The sequence below is a fragment of the Thunnus albacares genome, chromosome 3 (genome assembly GCF_914725855.1).
Source record: "Thunnus albacares chromosome 3, fThuAlb1.1, whole genome shotgun sequence".
NCBI lineage: Eukaryota > Metazoa > Chordata > Actinopteri > Scombriformes > Scombridae > Thunnus > Thunnus albacares.
The window spans coordinates 28,707,630-28,727,086 of NC_058108.1; the positions used below are offsets into that span (position 1 = coordinate 28,707,630).

The following is a 19,457-nucleotide window of genomic DNA, read 5'->3' on the forward strand; positions in this document are numbered from 1 at the left end:
ACACTTCAAGATCTGTCAAAGTCACCTCACATTGCTGCAGACATGAAGAAACAGAACTCATAAAAGTCTACAAAGCTACGGATTCGGAGAGGATTTTTCCAGGGCTTATTGTGAATAATGGGCAGGATATTGCGACTTTAAGTACAGTATGCATTCCTGTATTTGCTACTGATAAGCTCAGCAAATAAATATTCATATTATAAGAAATCTATCTGTACTTATATTTGTCATGAGCATGCATTTAAATCCTCAGGCACTCTGGGTTTGGAGGAGTTGGAAAATGTGCAGTATATCCTCTCCGCCACAGGAGGGCAGTGTAGGGAGACAAGCCTGAAGGTTTATCCATTTGTTACCATTTGATGGATAATTCAAACAAGCAGCAACAGGCAGAGATACTTCCTTACCACAAACAAGGAATCTATTGTCTGTTCTTATTCGTTGTGTTTTCGGTATTTTTTTAGTGTTTAACCAAAACCACATAGACCACATTTTGACGCTTGGTGATGGTTTGGAGGTGATGATCCTGGTTCTTTCATTGAACATCTGCCACTATCTCTCTTTCACCTCAATACAGTTCATCTTTTGTTCTTAACTCACTCCATGTCTTACTACATCACATCCTCAGACAAACACACATATAATCAGATGCACAAATTTTATATTCCCACCTCAAACACGTCATCGTCCAGCAGGCGCGTTCCAAACACGGTAACCCCGTCGATGCTGACCTGGGGGTCATAACCTCTGAGCAGGTCCAGGGTGTCCTGCTTGACACAGTCCAGGTAGAGAGTCACTGACGGACCCTCCACACTGTAGGCCACTCTGTGCCACCTGGCAGTGATGAAAGAAGAAGTTTTTTTCCCAGATGTTCTTTTTTAAGAGAAGCTTGTGTCTCAATGTTTTAATTATCACGTGACAGCAGTTCACGATTTTAAGTGTGTGTAACAGGTGCCTGTGTGTGTGTGTGTATTACCCACTTGCCATCAGCCAGGTTGATCTTTCTAAAGGTGGGGTAGAGTTCTGGAGGCGGCTGACCCTCGTGGTCTTCATACAGGAAGACAGGAGAGCGGCCAACCTCTATACCCAGCTGCTGTGTGCCCTGAGACACAGAGAGACAAAGAGGACGAGAGGAAAGAGGGACAGAAACAGTGACAAAGGGACAGAAGTGATGAGGGGGAGTGAAATATATCAACACATTCCAGCCACAAAAAAAAAAAAAAACACAACATAATCCCGTTTTGAGGACAAACTGTGATGTGATGGATATTTTGTAGGGAGTGCAAGTCTGCTCTTTTAGGGCTTAGCAGTTTAGTATGGTGGATATTTAGCTTAATTATCTAATTAAACGCATGGATGGTAATGAAAATGTATGGTAGACGCAGAGAAAAGACTGAATAGGCCAAGTGGCAAACAGCAGAGTGGTTGAACAAACACTCAGCATGCTGTAGGCAATGTGAGAGTTTAGGATGAATATCTTGGTGCAGCTGTGATGTGCAGTTGTGATGCGTACCTGTGCGTCGTACAGGGAGAGGAGAAAGACCTGTGAGCCCTTTACAGCTCTAACTGTTGTCATCACTGAAAAGTCCACTGGGAATGGTGAATCTAGAGGGGATGCATACATATAAATTAGGGCACAAGCTCTCAGTGAGAAAATAGTCACTCACAAACATGAGAACACACACAGTGATACTGAGACTAGGGATGTGCAGACGGCCCAGTATTTGTATTTGTATTTGTATTTGTTGAGGCAGCAAAATTATTTGTATTTGTGTTCAAATAAAAGTGGAAAGAGGCTTAAAAATCCTGTTTTTGTTTTTATTACACTTTTAATTTTAGATCTGCCAGATCATAGATGACTGTGCTGACTACTGAGCTAAAACTTTACTCATTGCCTCATTGCAGAGAGACCTCTACCTATTTATACATCCATAACACAGAGACAACACAGTGAGTAACATGTAGAGAAGAACTCTTTTTATTTACCAGGGAAAAGCTGCTTGGTTGGAGCACTCAGTTGAATCTTCCTGTCGATCTTATAGGAGAGGTCCGTCTCCTCTCTGCTCTTCCTGCTGGTGCACAGTCCTGCCTCCAACGACACACCCTCCATGTCATCTGACAGCTCCAGGATCTTCAGGACATCAACGGGATCGGCTACAAAAAGACAAGACACACTACGACTTAGAGGATTGGTGGGTTTGATGATGAGCTGATTTGAGGTTGCTCATCAAGTTGTTCACCGGCCAGCACCTTTATTTGTCTGTATACTGAGCATTTAATTCAAGGTTTAAGCTATTGAAAGTGCAAAAAGCCAAGTTCCTATCCCTTTCAGGCCCAAAAATGTCAATCTAATCCTGCACAGGGCTATCCAGAATCACACTTCAGCAAGCACAGTTTGTTCTGCCTCAGGCATCGAGCGGCAGCAAAAAATGGTACTATCTGCGCTTGTTTGTGGCAACTACATCCTCCTTCATTTTATGCTGCTGTTGCCACTGAGCTTCCTGATTCCCATTTTGATAGAGCCTTTAGTCAGCACAGCCTCTGCGGCCTCCTCTCCCTGTCTCAGCTCTACACAGAACCTGTAGGAGTGTGGGAGCACCTGGATCAGCCTATCAGAGGCAGTTCTCCTTCACGAAAGAGAAAACACAGAAAGATGCATTCACTCAACATGTTTATAGCCACACACAAACTGCATTCATATGAGAAATAACAGACATTTAAAAGCCTATGAGCAAAAATATGTTTTAAGTTGTCTGTCAAAGGCATTACTGGTTTGAGATAATCAAATAAACGGAGGGAGGGCTTTCAATAATTTTGGCTTGGCCACTGACAAAACTGTCACCATATGACTTTTTATTTGACTGAGGGATATACCACCAAGGGAAAACTGAGTGGAACCAGAGTATAGAGAGTAGCAGTAGTTGAGATATGGGGACAGGAGTTAATTTCTCCAGATTGAAGATTGAAGGTAATATTTTTGAGTTAAAACCTGAACTGTATGAAGTGTTTATCAGCATGTTTCAAACTATCACACTCATACCATGACCACTTATCCCAGAGTTAACTAGTAAAAAACATCACATACTTTGCCTACTAATTCAGAACATTCAAAACTTTTTCAAGTCATCCTATTAATTGTTCTTAAAGCTGTGCTAATCAACATTGTTTATAGTAACAACTGATCAAATGCTCCACAGAGTTTTTGAGCCTGAACCCCCAAATTTTTGTCAATTTACAACAGCACAAGCAAAGACTTTCCCTGGCAAAAGTATAAATACATAAAACAAACTGACAGATTTCTATAAATGCACAAATTTTTTGTGTGATGTTACCTCTAAGACATGTGGGTCATGTTGGCCCTCTAATTAAGCTACATTGTAAACAAACTAATGAAATACTTTATCAGTCAGAGCATGTGCTCTCTCCCTCTCTGTCTCTCTGTCTTTGTAGTACTTGTTGCAGAAACTTGGTGTAATCACATGAGAATGCCCAGCTTGGCACTGACAACGGTCTGCATCACAAAACAAAAACTAATACCAGGGGGCAACATGTGTTCTGACAATGATTCAGCCCTACAGCAACAAGCACACACAAAGAAACACGCAAAGTAAAAGGAGACGTTTGGAATTCAAAAGAAGTGGCCTGAGCTGTAGTTTAAACAGAAATGCATAACATATGCATGCACTCCTTCCCCTGAGCAGTGTGGACACAATGGTCACAAAGCTCTGTTGGATGGACTAAGCAGAAAAAGATGGGATGTAAAGGAGGAGACTGGAGGAGAGACAGGAGAGAAATGTGTAACATGTTAAAAGTGAAAAGGGAGAGAATGGGGTAAAGAGGGAAAATAGAGGAAATAATAGATGGTAGGGGAGAGGAGGGCATGCCTCTACTGGCGTGGCTCCTTTTCACACGTATTTTTGAGGCTTACGTAACCTCTCCATCTGCCTCGCACTTTCAATACACACACACACACACGTGCATGTGTATGCACAGGAGAGGTTGGCACAGTGTCTGTGTCTGAACGCCAGATGTATTTGTTGCCCATTTTTTTCAGTTTGTCCGGCTGTTTGTCTGTCTGTCAGCCAGCCTGCCTGCTGGCTCTCTGTCAGCTTGTAACTTTGCCTTTCATGTGCTTGGCATTGTATTATTTACTGATATAGCTTTTACTGTGTTATAAACTTCCAGTGATATGGTACCCTGCTCATACTATTAAAAAAAAAAAAATCATGATAGTGCCATTTTTGTTGTTTTGTTGGCTGAGAAACATCTGTGAGAAGTTGACACAAAACATAATTATAATGCAAAATAATTACCTTTCTTATAAAGGGTGAAGTTTGTTTTTGAGACTGCAACTGGGTGAGTGTTGTGGTATTGGACTGCATTACATTGAAAGGTGCGTTAATATTTTGTGCATTTCAGTTACGTATATAAAGGAGTAATAATATTAGAAAAGCTGTACAATATAATGCTTTTATATACACAATACAGCCTCAAAAATTACCACAGAGCTGAGGTGGTGTTGAAAACCGTGCACACTGATTGCTGAACAGTACACTCAATGTGATTACGTCATGTCCTGAGGTTTTAGATCAGAGGTGGGGAATTATAAATGTGTAAAATAAGTTTTTAAGAAATGCAGTGCAGTATTTAATTGTCATGGCAGTTTAAAGGTGCAGTGTGTAGAATTTAGTGGCATCTAGTGGAACAGACTTGGCAGAAATGGAATACAATATTCATAAGTATGTTTTAATTAGTGTATAATCACCTGAAAATAATATTTTTTGTGTTTTTGTTACCTTAGAATGAGCCCTTTATATCTACATAGGGAGCGGGTCCCTGTCCAGGAAGGCTGCCATGTTATATCGTCATGTTTTGTACAGTGGCCCAGAATGGACAAACCAAACTCTAGAGAGAGTCTTGCGCATTTTTCCCAAGTTTAATGGCAATCTGCAGCCTCCTACACACTGCACCGTTAAAGGAATCGTTTGACATGTCAGGAAATACACTTCTTCGCTTTTTTTGCAGAGAATTAGATGAGAAGATCGATACCACTCTCATGTCTGTATGCTAAATACAAAGCTAGGGCCAGGACACCGTTAGCTTTAGTTTAGCATAAAGACTATATACAGGAGAAAACCTCTAAAGTTCACTAATTAACATGTTATATGCTGTTTAATATGCAGAAAAACTGCAGTGTAAAAAGGCTAGCTAAACTAAATTAAATGGCTTCGGGTTGTAGCTGCAACAGGGTGAATAAGCCTATTTCCCAAAATGTCAAACTACTCCTTTAAAACCCTCCCACCCATTTTATTCTATATCAGAGGTCCAGATGTCTTTCCCAGTAAATACATTTTGAATGAACAATCATTCATGTGCAGATTACCAAACTGTGTACACAATTTATAAATCTGTGTGCTTGATTCATAAATCTGTGTGCATAAACTTTAATAGTATGTTTTTTGTACTCTATGACCCCTGGGGGACTCTGTAGAATTGCATTACAATATACAGTGGCAATATTTCTAAATGTTAGCATGACTAGCTGGTAGCAGACTCTTCTTAAAGCCACTTATAGGCTACAAGGTAGCTGCTGGTGTTCACACCCTTAGTCCCATAGTAAGACTTAAGGTGACTGCTCCAGACATCATAAGCAGTGCAGTACAAGAAGAGGGGCTTCAGTCAGTCGTACCGAGAAATGATCGGCAGAGCTGACATCTGAATGCAGCAGAGGACAAGACGAGACATGGAAGCTTTGCTCTTACACTACATGCGCTTAAACACATCAGATGATGTTTCCCTATGCTGTTGGTGCATGAGTATGTCCAAGCACAAAACAACATCCACATGATGTACATGCATGCGCACACACATACATGCACACGCATACATGCACACACACACTTACATGCACATACACACACACACACACACGCACAACCATACACACAGAGTACGTATACTGTGTTGTATATACACAAGGAGGTGTTCTGGTCTCCATCAGTTGCTGCTGTTATCCTGAGGGGCACCATGATCAACAAGCACACACATGCAGAGTATGTCAAATGTAAGCCTCAACATAAAGCAGAGCGACTATAGTTTGAACAGACAGATGCACAACAAGAATGAACTATTCAACTATAACGCTGAGATAGATATAGTAACAGATCTTCGCAATTACTTTGAGGAGTACAACTTTATCATAACTGATAGAAATTATGAGAAAAGCTGAAAAAATAAGACCCAACTTGTAATAAATCATAATTAAAATATTAACTCTCAGCTTTAAGGATCTTTGAAGGTGTTTAGTTCATATTGGATGAACAGAGCAGGATTTATAGCCATTTTTATGCACAGTCCCCAAAGTTTAGAACAATACATCAAGTCAATGATCCTAAACATATAAAGGCAACCAAAAGGTTTTTATGACCAAGCAGTAAAATGTTATTGCTCAGCCAACTCATTCACCTGACCCCGAATCCAACTGATTATGTGGTTTTCCTGCTGAAGAACCAGCCTAAGGGCAAAAACTGAAAAAACCTATTAAACATTATGACTGTTCTAGGTTATGTTTACTTGGCAATAATCAGTATTTTCATATTACCAATGGATATACCAATATATACCAATTTATCTGAGATAGGGATATATCAGCTCTAACTTGTACCCACAGAGAATTATCACCTGACTCTTTTTTCACTGAGCTCTATCTCTTTACGGAGCTTTATAGCATCCTTCAATCAATTGTTAATTGGCTTTTATAAGTGGTGCTCCCATCAGCATTGTTTTTGGCTGCAGCAGACAGATGTTTGCTCTAAAAAACCCACCGTACACTACCTACCCAAACGTGGTGAACATAGTGGAGCATTTAGCAACCAGATATTTCCCTCATGAGTTGGTGGAGACCAAAAACAGAGCTAAAAACAGAGTGAATAGTGGACTTACATTCGCTAGGTAGCCAGAAACACGACTCCAAATTAATTCTAATGTTGCTCTGTATCTAAATGATGTGTAAATATGCAGCTGTTTGCAAGCAACAGATAACATGTCAGTGTTTTTTTATGGCTTGTTCTGCTGCCCCAAAAAGTGGCCAAAAAAAGCAGTAATTTGAGGTTTTACTTGTCCAGTTAATCTTTGTGTCCTAAAACTGGGAGACTGTGTGTATAAAATTCCAACACGTAAAAAGTTATATCTATAAAATCTAAAAAAAAAGCTACATCTTAAAAAGCTAAAAGGCAGCACTTGGTTTAACATTGTTTCATTTCAGATCCAATGTGCTGGAGGAAAGCCAAGACAACGCTACTTTCTGAATGCACATTCAATAGATAGATTCATAGAAAACACACGTGGAGCATTGAATGAAGCAGACTCACACACACACACACACACACACACACACACACACACACACACACAGACAACTTAACGGGTACCATATTGCAAAGACTATGGATTTTCTGGAAACCAGATGTGTGTGTGTGTGTGTGTGTGTGTGTATGTGTGTGTGTGTGTGTGTGAGTGAGGACTTGTTAGGTATTTTTTTTGATGTGTGGTTGTTTTTTGTGTTCATGTGGGGTTGTGTGTGTGTTTGTGATTAGTCTGTCATTATCTAAGTAGTGGTGAAGAATGCAATAACACGCCTTTATTCAGAAACAAAAAACTAATGTTTAGTCAAGACTCCTACACACACACACACACACACACACACACACACAGGGGTTCAAATCCCCCACAGAGTATTTGCCCTCGGAGCCTGTCATTACACTCCTTTACCTCTTTTACTCTTTCTCCTGCTCGCTCTCTCTTTATGCTGCTTTTATCGAAGGTCTCTCTCGAACATCTGACATGGCTCTCGTCAGAGACTAAACCAAGCGAATGATAAAAAGGGGGAGATGAAAAGCAGAGAGAAGAAGAGACAAGAAGGAGAGAAAGAGTGCAGAGGGAAGAATAGGATGGAGGGACCATATGTTTTCCTTCTTCCAAGTTCAGCTGTCTCAAGAAACACACTGGATAGTCTCTCCTGCTGTCTGATTCACACACAATAGTCTGTGACACACACACATTTACTTAGATGAATACTTAATATCAGCGACAGAGAAAGAGAATAAGAAGCCTGCATACTGACAGACATGTGCTCCTTATTTCCTTCTAGGAATCTGTGGCACTCGTGTGGAAATCACAGCTCATCTCAAGTCTCAACATCTCAGTCATAATCTTTTCTCCTCTTGATCCAAAGGAAAGATAGACAGCTTCACATACATTCCAACAAAGCTACTCTTCCTCTAAAACACAGATCAAAGACTACATCAATATTTGTCAGTCAGAGGGCTCCAAAACTTCTTAGACAGCTTCACATTGCTTTTTGTGGCAGTGTGCTCTATTATTTTTGGATGTTGCATCATACAGTGACTTTGATTTTTGAGATCAAAGAGCGAGTGTATTTTCAGACATAAAAAACAGTTATAACCTACTACGTCAGGGTGTTAAGTCTGACAAAATTATATAAATTACAATAAAGCTATTGTAATTGTCATCTCCATTTTAATGGTGCTTCATGTTTTTTTTGTTCTGCATGACATGTTTGATATATAACAGAAATTAGAAGTTTACAAGCCAGCAAATCATGCATCAAGTGGTGACTTTACTTGATCAATGAAATGAGTTCTGAAAGCAACACATTACGTTCTGTGTCAAGTTAGGTTCATCACATACAGTGCAGAGCTGGATGAGATGTTTTAACTGATTGCAAGCTCAACATCAAGCAAACAGCCAATCACACGCTACAAAGATGCACCCCTGCTATTATTAATTTTCGTGCTTGTAGTGGCTGATGACAACAATTATCTTAGGTATGTTTTGCAGGTAGCCAAAAAGTTAATGTCTTGCTTCACCATGGTTGCACCTGAGTGAATGTATCAAAGTAAAACAGTGCAGAATGTTATATAATCATTTGAAACACTGGGCATTACCATTAATAAAATAAAGAAGTGTTGACTGACACAAAGCCAGATGGTCCTTTTGGTTCCTTCTGGAAACAATCAAAGAAATAACAAAAGAACCAACTAAAGCCCTTCACATGGCTGAGCTGTCCAGTTAAATCACTTGCTCACTACATCAAATGATAACTGCTGCTTCGATGTTATTTTTGCTGCCAATGGCCATTTTCTGGTTAGTGGCTGTCACTTTATTACAAGCTGAAAAAACGCCCAGATGACAGTTAATTTGAGACAATTCATGTATTATTAGTTAACTGATTACCACATCTATGATTTAACAGGCTTTTGTACGAGTTAGTTCTGTCACATATGTTTTGCTCTGTTCACTCTATTCCCACTTTCCCGCTTCTCTGATTGAGCAGAGAAACACTGGACATTACACCAGAGTCCACTCTATTTGGAGTAAACTGGGACAAAAATGATTGAATCCAAATTATAGTAAGGAACAATACTATACAGAAACAAGACTAGAATCTACAGCAGTGCTTGCAAACCAGTATCACACCAAAGCATGTAATACACCTGTTGGTCCACCATGTCAGTGTCAGGTTTTGCCTCACTTAAGTGTGAAAAGAACATGTGTGTATGTTAGGAGCACTTTCTAATATGGCACCTCTATCAGCATTTGTCTGTGCTTTCCAAAACTGTTACAAATCATTGTTAAAAAATAATGATGTTTTATGGTGTGACAACGCTGTGGTTAAGGTCTGGTTAGATTTAGGCACTAAAAACACTTGGTTCGGGTTGGGGAAAGATCATGGTTTGGGTTAAAATGATCACTTGAAACATGGTTGTGAGTTAAAGTTACTGCCTTAAAGTTACACAACCTTCGTCATCATGGCAACAGAAAACACCATGACAATTGTAGTTATGGTTTTTGAAAAACTGTCCCCACTTGTGATCTCATCTATCTAGCCATTCACCCAACCCACCTCCTCTTAATAAGGATATTTCTCACCTTATATAGACGTCATCTGAACTGCACTATTTCTCCGGGTTATAATTACAACCGCTAGTTGGAGTTGTTGGCATTGAGTGTACACACGTGTACTTTTCACACCTGGGTGAGGCAAAACATGACACTGACAATGTATCCTCTAGTGGATCGGCGGGTGTACTACACGCTTCGGCGTGTTACTGGGCTGATAATTCCACTATGATAACATGTCCAATCTTTAAATACTGATGTTTGGCAAGTAAAGAGATAAGATGGTGAATATAGGGGTGACAGAGGGATGTTAACATTGGCACCAAAACCAACTATAATATAGGACTAATCAAAATGCTGACATGATGATGGCGCTAGATGAAAAGTGAATTATTGTATTGTTGCATCGATGCTTTGCTTCTTCGTGTTGCTCTCAATCATTTTGCAGGCTGATTTTGTTGCTTCTATATCATTTTAGTGAATTACTGTTTTTACTCTTATTTCTTAAGCTGTCCCTTTATTGGTTATGGAACATCTTGCTCATTACTGCAGCTGAAAACTAGCCAGCTGGCTAACACTAGCACATTTGCAGAAATACTGATTAATGTGCATTGTTCTTCTAAATAAAGAAATAAAATAAATGGATCCCCAAAGATGTTGCATTTCATGAGGAGAGCATAAATTTAATGGCAATCCATTTAATGGTTGTCAAGGCATTCAACTAATAAAACAAAAATGTCATCCTCATGATGGTGCTGGGGGGGAAAGGTCAGAAGGTCACCAAAGTCAGTGGAATTCATTCTCTGGAAACCACCGATGTCCGCACAAACTTTCATGGAAATCCATCCTTTAGTTGTTGAGATTTTCAGTTTGGACCAAGGTGGCGGACCAACCAACCGATCAACCAACAGACTGACAGACACCAGTATTTGTAGAACCACGGCGCTAGAGTTTCTAAAAATCGTTTGATAAATGGCACTAACTCCACTTTAAATGCTCTTGCTGCATGACTTTATTATTGTTACAAGTGCAAGGGGTTATCATTGCCAAAAAGAGCTTATACATGCAGCACTACTTTTTCCATTCAGACACATTAAGTATCCCAACACACACTGTGGACAAAGAAAATTAAGGGCCACTGAACCATAAAAGTACAATGGAAAAAGCACCGTTGCCAACATATTTTAGGAGCTCAAATCTCTTGCCTACATGTCATTATCAGGTTGTCACCTTCGCACATTCCATAGTGCTCTAACTGTCTGACCTAAAAACCTACTCTAAACAGCTCTGCACAAACTGTCAAGTACAAAGACCCCTCTCATCCATCACTGCACAAAAACTTTTCCAGATCTCTCATTTGGACGCAGTAAACAAGCAGCTTAAAACAAGTTGTTTAGGTAAGCGGAGGAAATCATTATCCCCTCTGCTACAATACAACCCCACAATAAAGGGTTATTTTCTTTCACCTGCATTTTGTTCTTTCCTATATACACTAGCACTATGCTTCTTTCTTTATGCCACTGACACAGACATGAATGTGATGATTATGGAGAGAAACATATTTGTTCAATTACCGAAAAATATACAATCCAGTCAAGATTCTGCCTCCACTGTGTACTTATAGTTGCTTATAGAAACTAGGCTATCTAATTGCTTGAGAGAGAATTTAGAGAACTGCTTGTTGGAAAACATTTAAAGGTCCAACTCTTTCAAAACCTTATGCACCATAAACAATGTATGTCAGTAATATTTATCTAAAGGGGAGTGGGAGCTCAACATTTGACCACTAACACCACAGGTATTTGGGTTAAATATATGGTAGTGGCGCACTTCCATTTTGATTTTGCATTTAATCAAACAGGGCTGTCGGTGTGTTTCAACTCAAGGTTTACTTACAAGCTCCTGCAGAGCTATCACCTGCATCTCACAGTCTTCACCAGTGAAAACCTAAGCTGACTTGTGCTTGTGGGTGGGAAGCTGTTGAGGGATCATGTCGCTTTCGTTGCTCTACACACATTACAGTCCTTTTCTGGCAGGTAAAAAAAAGGTGAGGCACGTGGGTGTCAACGCCATCCCAAGGTCAACAGTGGAATTATTAGTGACAAAAGTCAACAGCACAGAGGAGCTGGCCATTTCAAAGTGGGGAGAAAAAGTTAGGAAATGTCATAAAATATAAGCTGAATCCATACTACATCGCACGTGGTAGAAAAATGCTCCTGCACCGCTCTGCTATGGGTTGAAAATCTCTATCATATTGCGCCTCTGGCCACATCCCAATCAATGATGTCACAGCAGGTGTTTCCTATCAGCTGTCAAATCAAAAACACCTGCTGTTACATCACTGATTGGGGTGTGACCAGAAGCGCACCGTTCTTTACATTTTCAACCTATACAGACCGATCAATGCAGACAGAGGTTTTACTTTATGCCATTCAATGTTGCACTGAGGATAAAAATGTAAAGCTCTGTTGTTGTTGATTCCAGACAGAACTAGAGGTAACACATGTTGGGGAACTCAGCCAGGTATCTTCTACTTAATAACATGTGTCCATCTGGCAGAGAGCTTCAATGGATAAATCTTAAACCAAGATTCTCACCGAGCGGCGCTGATATTACTTTTCACTGCACTACATGACCATCACATTACTCGGAAGGATTCGCACATTGCCCTAAGCATAAACTGTGACCTGCAGAATCATCAAATATGAACATAAATGTATAGGAGACTGGGCTGCTGATTTAATCTTGACAGCTGTAGCTCTGGATGCAACTAGTTCAGAATGTAGCAGGAGGGCTTTAAACCAAACAAATTGGCTAACAGATGATTTTAGAATCTGTTTTTTTGAATCCTGAATACTTTGAATACTTTGAAAGTAATAAATAGTTTAGGTCAAGCTTACAGCTACCTGAACGTACAAGTTACACACAGACAGTGAGCCAGGAAAGTGACTGAAACACCTGAGGCCAGACTGTGACATGCTTGACCGTAACTTCACCACATTGCTCAAACGTCTATGATCATAATTCACAACCAACCCTGCTGACAGCCAGGTGTGTGACCGCAGTTGACAGTAAGCAAAATATTACGAGTGACGTGTAACTGAAGAAAGTTAAATAATTGGTGTTATGCAACAGTTTGTCCACTAGCTGAAGAGAAATATAAGAGTAAGAGTAAGTATGTGTGTTAGCGAATCTGTCTTTCTCTTTACCAGGAGGGTTATTTACGAATATATTCTTACAAGGACATCCTCTGTAACCACCAGGTGTGAGAGACCCTACAGCGTTCACACCCTGCCCTAGTTTGACCCCTGATGACCCTAAAGGTCCAGAGGTCACATTAGTCACTTCAGTAATGACCTTCACAGACAGACTGATGGAGAAATGGCTCATGAGGTTTGACCAAGTATGTGTCTCTGTTACTACATGATATAGTGTGATAATATTTCAAAGAGCTTAACAACCTCTCAAAAACTGTCTTCATTTTGTTTTCACTGTTCTAAATCTAAGTTTTCTATATATTATTGACACATGCTGATATTAACTTTAATCAATAGTCGATAGTAGGGCTGAATGATGATGATGATATTAGAGAGAATTATAATTTTTACATCATTATTCTCATTTTCATTGAAAAACATTAAAATGATTATGGTGTGATTTTTGCAGGGATCTGTAACAAATGAAGATGTTTTCTTAAGTCTGTATAACATGATGTGTAGGCCAGTGCAGCACGACAATATTTAATTTAAAATGGTATTTTGACACACATTTCGCCTTTAACAAATATTGCGCCTCTTGCAATCTGAAAATGGCACTAGGCAATATTATGATACCAATAAAGTTTCAAATTGTTCAGCTCTAGCTGACGAGCACATTTTTTTATCATCAGTACAAAGCCAGATTATTAATAAGGACTGAATGGCTTGTGGGACATAACATAAATACTTTTTGGCTTTCTCAGCATATTCTCAGACAGAGCAGGTGGAGGCAACATGGTGGAGTCTTTGCCAAGTCTTTCACAGCAAACTGCTGATGTTGTCCTGAAAAATGCCAGTGGATGTTGACTTGTAAATAAAACAGCTGTTAAATGAGAAAAAATGCAGATGTAATGAAGTTAAGATGAAGGAGTGGATTAAAGGCTTTTCTTTGTTTTTTGGCACACTTACATAGAAGCTGTTGATGATGTGGGCCTGTGAAGCCCATTGAGGTATTATATATGATTGACTAAACAACCTCACCTCTGTGTCCATTTAGTAGCTGCTCTGGAGCTTTCGATCATATCGCATTATCTTCGTTGGCAGATCTATACTAGAGGTGAGATAGTTTTAACAACTCTTTCAAAGGTCAAGAATGAACTCTGAGGCTCATCTTTTAAAGGAACAGTTTGACATTTTGGGAAATTTGCTTATTTGCTTGCTTGCCGAGAGTTATTTTCCGAGTAAGCAGGAATTTTCTGAGCCTGGCTAAGAAACAGTCTGGCACATAATCCCTTGTAATAACTCAACATGTCGTTTTTGTACAAACATATATATATATATATATATATATATATTAACGTGTTAATTAGTGAGTTTTAGAGTGATAGTAGGCAGATTGTGTTACCTTTGTACAGAGCCAGGCTAGCTGTTTCCCCCTGTCTCCAGCCTCTGTGCTAAGCTAAGCTAACTAGCTGTTGGCTCCAGCTTCATATTTATCATACAAACATAAGAGCGGTATCAATCCTCTCATTTAACTCTTGGACCAAAAATCCTACATCCCAACATGTTTAAAGGACCAGTGTGTAAGATTTAGTGGCACCTAGCAGAGCAGACTTGGCAGAAATGGAATATAATATTCATAAGTATGTTTTAATTTGTATATAATCCCATGAAAATAAGAATTGTTTTGTGTGTTTGTTACCATAGAATGAGCCCTTTATATCTACATAGGGAGCAGGTCCCCTTCCATGGAGGCCACCATTTTGCACCGCCATGTAGCTACAGTAGCCCAGAACAGACAAACCAAACACTGGCTCTAGAGAGGACCTTTCTCTTTTTTCGTGAGTTTCGCAGCCACTGCGGTTTCTTCTACATGCTTGGAAGGAGAGGGTGAGGGGTATTTGTTGGTTTCAATCTGCAACCTCACTGGTAGATGCCACTAAATCCTACACACTGGTCCTTTAACTGTTCCTTTAAGCTAACATGGACAAGAACTCTTTAAAGAGCTCAGAAATGTAAACCTCTACAATTCAATGACAACCCACAAACTCCATCTGCTGATGAAGATCATTGGACGTGACTGAGGTGAGACTGTTTTGTCAACTGCTGTTTCCCAGGTCAAGAATGAACTTTAAAACCATATGTGTCACATCCTGCCAGGATTTTCTGTTTCTGTTTGTGTCTTATTTTGAAATGTCTTCTCCTTGTGTTTTGTTACCTTTACTTCCTGTGTTTTCCCGCCTTTGTTGATTGCCTCATGTGTTTCAACTGTGTCCTTGTTTCACTCACCTGTGTTCAGTTTGTAATCAGACCAGGTGTATTTAAAGTCCAGTTTTCAGTTCAGTCTTTGTCAAGTCGTCTGCATTGTTTGTTCAGTCCTGTTAAGTCTTGTTCTGCATTCAGCTCTGTGCAGCTCTGCTACCTTTTTGTTTTCGCCTGCACAAGGATTAAATAAAAGTTTTTCTCAGCCCTGCTTTTGGTCTCTGCACTTGGGTCCAACTGCTCTGCAATTCATGACAATATGTTATATTGGGCTAAACAAATAAACTTGTCTCGAAACTTGACTTGAAAATTCAAGTCAAAATCAATCAATCAAAAGAAAATATTTGAAAGTCAATTTAATATTTGAGATTGAACTGACCCATGTGTAAGGTCTAGTTAATCTGGTCCTAGCAGGTTAAAACTGACACTAGGTAGGCTCATAGTATTATGGTTCCTCAGGGGGGCTGAGTTAGGTTAGTGACCTTATAATGGACTACTAGATTTTCTGTAGTTTTAAGGGTTTCACTTTCTAAAATCAGACAATAAATCAGCATAGTCATTCATAAAATGTACCTACTTAAACACATCGATGCACACATGCACTTATCCCCATAAACAATGACACTAGGCTCTAAAAGCCTTTAAAGTCCTGCTCAAGTGGTTCCAGCGCAGCTCTAGGGGCTGCTGTATGTACCCAACCATTCCCAGTACAGTTCAGCACAGCTCACTTTAATTTGCCTCAGTCTGTTCCCCATTACCCAGCTGCACAGGTTAAATATCCTGTATGCTGCTGTATGAGAGCACAGACTGATGCAGCAGGTATGGCAGAACAAGTCTAGGCATATAGGCCTGTGCCTTTTAACTGTCTAGTAAATGTGCAGTGGGCTCAAGGAACCCAGAACGAGCCAGTTCAGTTCAGTAAGCTTTAGTCCCGCATGACCTGGCATGACAAAATCATCTGTCAAAATGAAGGTAAAAAGCCAATTTTTCTGGAGGTTACATGAAAAATGAGTAGGGGAACTTTTTTTTTGTGGGGGGAGAGGGGGGTGTTTCAAGGGACTGGCCTTTCCCTGACATAAATCAAGTTCATATCATCATACCAAACATAGGCTTGAGACACAGATGTTACCAATAGTGAGTGTGTTTGCAAAAAAAAAAAATTAAAATGTACAATGTCAAGGATGGGTAGGAGCAGTTTAACTAGGTTTCCATCAGCTCATGAGGGCCTCCAGCAGAGGTGATGACAACTGATGTGACCCAATAAGCAAGGAAGGAAAGGAGGGAAGAAGCATAATTAAACTTCTTCTTCTTCTTCTTTACAGAGCAGCAGATAGAATATGATTAGACAATAAGCGACATAATTATTTGCACTGACTTAAATAAACATTTCGTCTTACCTGCCCTTGAGGTGTAAAACACCGTGAGGAACAGAAGCAGCAGCCATGTCTCGCGCACTGAGCTCCATCGATCCATCATATTGCATTAGAGCCTGTCGATACGGTGGCCAATAATTCCCTCGTGGCTCTCCTCCTGCGCTCCGCTGGACACCTGCAGTCAAAAGAGGAACTTGGAATCTGCACGCGAGAGATAACAGTCTAGGGTCTGCCTCGAGCCTGTGCGTCTTAACGCGCACTCCAGCTGGCAATTAAGAGCGCGCATGCATCAAATTTGCAGATTAATTTGCTGATAAAAGAAATTCACCAGCCCCTATAGTCCCGATTTCTGTGTTTTTATTCTAGGGTGGACGGATGAAGAAGGGAGACCAGCGAGGGAAATAAAATCGGAAGGTCTTTCCTTCACCCTCTGAGAACTTTCCTCACTTTCTCTCCCCTCCTCTCCTCCCCTCCTCCCCTCCCCTCCTATCCTGGATGAGCCCTCCCTCCCCAGAGAGAACTTGTGGGTGTAAGAGGCGTAATTACCGCCCGTGTAATTATTAACATCATCATTGTCTGAGTGATTTAAGGGACCGAGTCACGTCTCTCTTTCTGTGACGCGCACAGCGACATTGTCACGCTGTCACGCACATGTTCATAAGTTTGTAGCGCTTAGATATAAATCTGCCAGCAAAGTTTCTCACTATGGGAACTAATACAAAACATCCAACATGAACAATGAATACTTGTGATATTTCATTTGCTGCTTGCTCTATCACACACACACACCCACGCATACACACACACACACACACACACACACACACACACACACACACACACACACACACACACATAAAGCATGCTAGGACAGGACAACTCTGCTGTCCAACTAATAAAAATATGCTGCTGCAGATTCCAAATTCCAGTGCCTGTCTGTCTTTGCCCACCCCACTCTACACACACACACACACACACACACACACACACACACACACACACACACACACACACACACACACACACACACCATACTCTTCCTATAGGCACAATAAAAATCTAAATGTGCTCCCTGCCTTCTACTTTGAGGTTTTATCATTCTTTATTCCTTAAGTGGAAAAGTTAAGCCAGCAGCTCTCACAAGGAGGCATCAGAAACCTTTTTAGGAGTTTTTAGGAGATGTTTATGGGGTGAAAGAGGCCGACAGAGTCTGAGTGCAGTACATGCACACACATGCATACGTACACATGTATACCTCTATATGAGCAGGTCTCCACTGTAGTAGTGCTGCAGCTTTCCTTTAAGATAATCTGCACTGACAAGGAAGACATTTATGTACCCTTTTTTATTTAGATCACATGTAGCGTAGGAGCAGGTGACTCATGACTGAATGCAATTGTATAATCAAATAAAATAATATGAAATCTAAATGTACTTATATAGCGTAGTAGCATGTTTTATACATACAATTGTAATAAAATGCACTTCATATAAGAGCAAGTTAAAATCTAAGAGTGATATATGTTTTAAATCTAAATGAATTAAGGGAAATAGATTGAAGACAACTGAAAGAAATGTCTAAAATTGCATTAACAAGAGACATTATGAAACTTGCATATAAAAGAGAGAGCCAGGTTAAAGATGTTGATTTGTGCACAGTTTCAACTAGATAAACTCTTACGAAATTAAATGGAAGCCTGATTAAATCCTGGGTAATCTGGATAATCCTGTATAACTAAAGAAAAGTGTCAGTGGATATATTGCTTGATAAGGAACTTTACATAGTTGTATGTGAGGAAGGAAATACTGTTTCTGTGAATAATAATAATAATAATAATAATAATAATAATAATAATCTTCAGGTAGTAAAACAATGCAGATTATGATCTGTGTTTTATGATTAAGACCATTTAAATCTACTGTATAATAGTTATTAAAGGGTGTTTTGGTAACAGCATTAGATTGTTTTCAGGCACTTAAACAGAGTGACTTTTTTTAAGAAGAAGAAAACAGATTCCAGGCATTTTTCCAAAGACCCTTCCTCCTGCTTCAGGTAGGTTGTCTCACACTTATGACTGGCAGCTATACTTTTGTGTCTAAGTGTGTGTGTGTGTGTGTGTGTGCGTGTGCGTGCGCAAAAGCGAGATTGTATCTGTGTATGTAGCAGTTGTTTAATCCTTTATACCAGTGGTTCTCAAAGTGGGGTCCAGGGACCCCCAGGGGTCCTTGAGGTTGGCTCCAGCAAAAAGGGTAAAAAAAAATGTACCCTGATTTTCTCTTGGCCAGAAGAAATCTCATTCATATTTACAGCAAATTGAAGAATCATATTGACCACTGGGCGGCGCCAAATCTATTTACCGGTTAGAGGCTGACTTTTAAATAACAATGTAACTCCAAATTGTTCCTTACGTGTTTGTCCTTATAAATATATATATAACCACTCAGTGCACAGTTGGTGGGGAAACAAAGGTCAGGTCAGATGTGTAAGAGTTTTAAGTATTGTCCCGTCATGGAACAAAATACTACTATAGGACCAACCGGGGCGACAGACCGGTTAGATAATCTCAGTCTTGTTGCGTTGTGGCTATGTGTCCATGTGACTCTCTCTTATCCTCTTACAGTGGCTTTCACCTCAGATCCACACTCATCCTGCAGAGCTGGTTGTCCGCTGGTGTCTCACTTTACCAACAGAGCAGGCAACAGGCAG

General features: G+C 40.0%; 1 protein-coding gene across 3 annotated transcripts in view; it reads right to left on the reverse strand.

Annotated features, from left to right (window-relative positions):
* LOC122979780 (collagen alpha-1(XI) chain-like) overlaps nt 1-19,457 on the reverse strand; it is a 45,741-nt gene extending 26,284 nt beyond the window's left edge. Inside the window, exons 1-6 of one of the 3 annotated variants that reach the window (XM_044347511.1) lie at nt 19,370-19,457; nt 16,775-16,925; nt 1,984-2,151; nt 1,511-1,602; nt 978-1,099; nt 669-831 (exon numbers count right to left, since the gene is read on the reverse strand). In XM_044347511.1, coding sequence (XP_044203446.1) covers nt 669-831; nt 978-1,099; nt 1,511-1,602; nt 1,984-2,151; nt 16,775-16,853 — 624 coding nt within the window. In that variant the 5' untranslated portion in view covers nt 16,854-16,925; nt 19,370-19,457. Of the gene's footprint in view, nt 1-668; nt 832-977; nt 1,100-1,510; nt 1,603-1,983; nt 2,152-16,774; nt 17,549-19,369 lie in introns of those variants that run through there. The other 2 variants (XM_044347513.1, XM_044347512.1) reach the window with 2 other exon arrangements.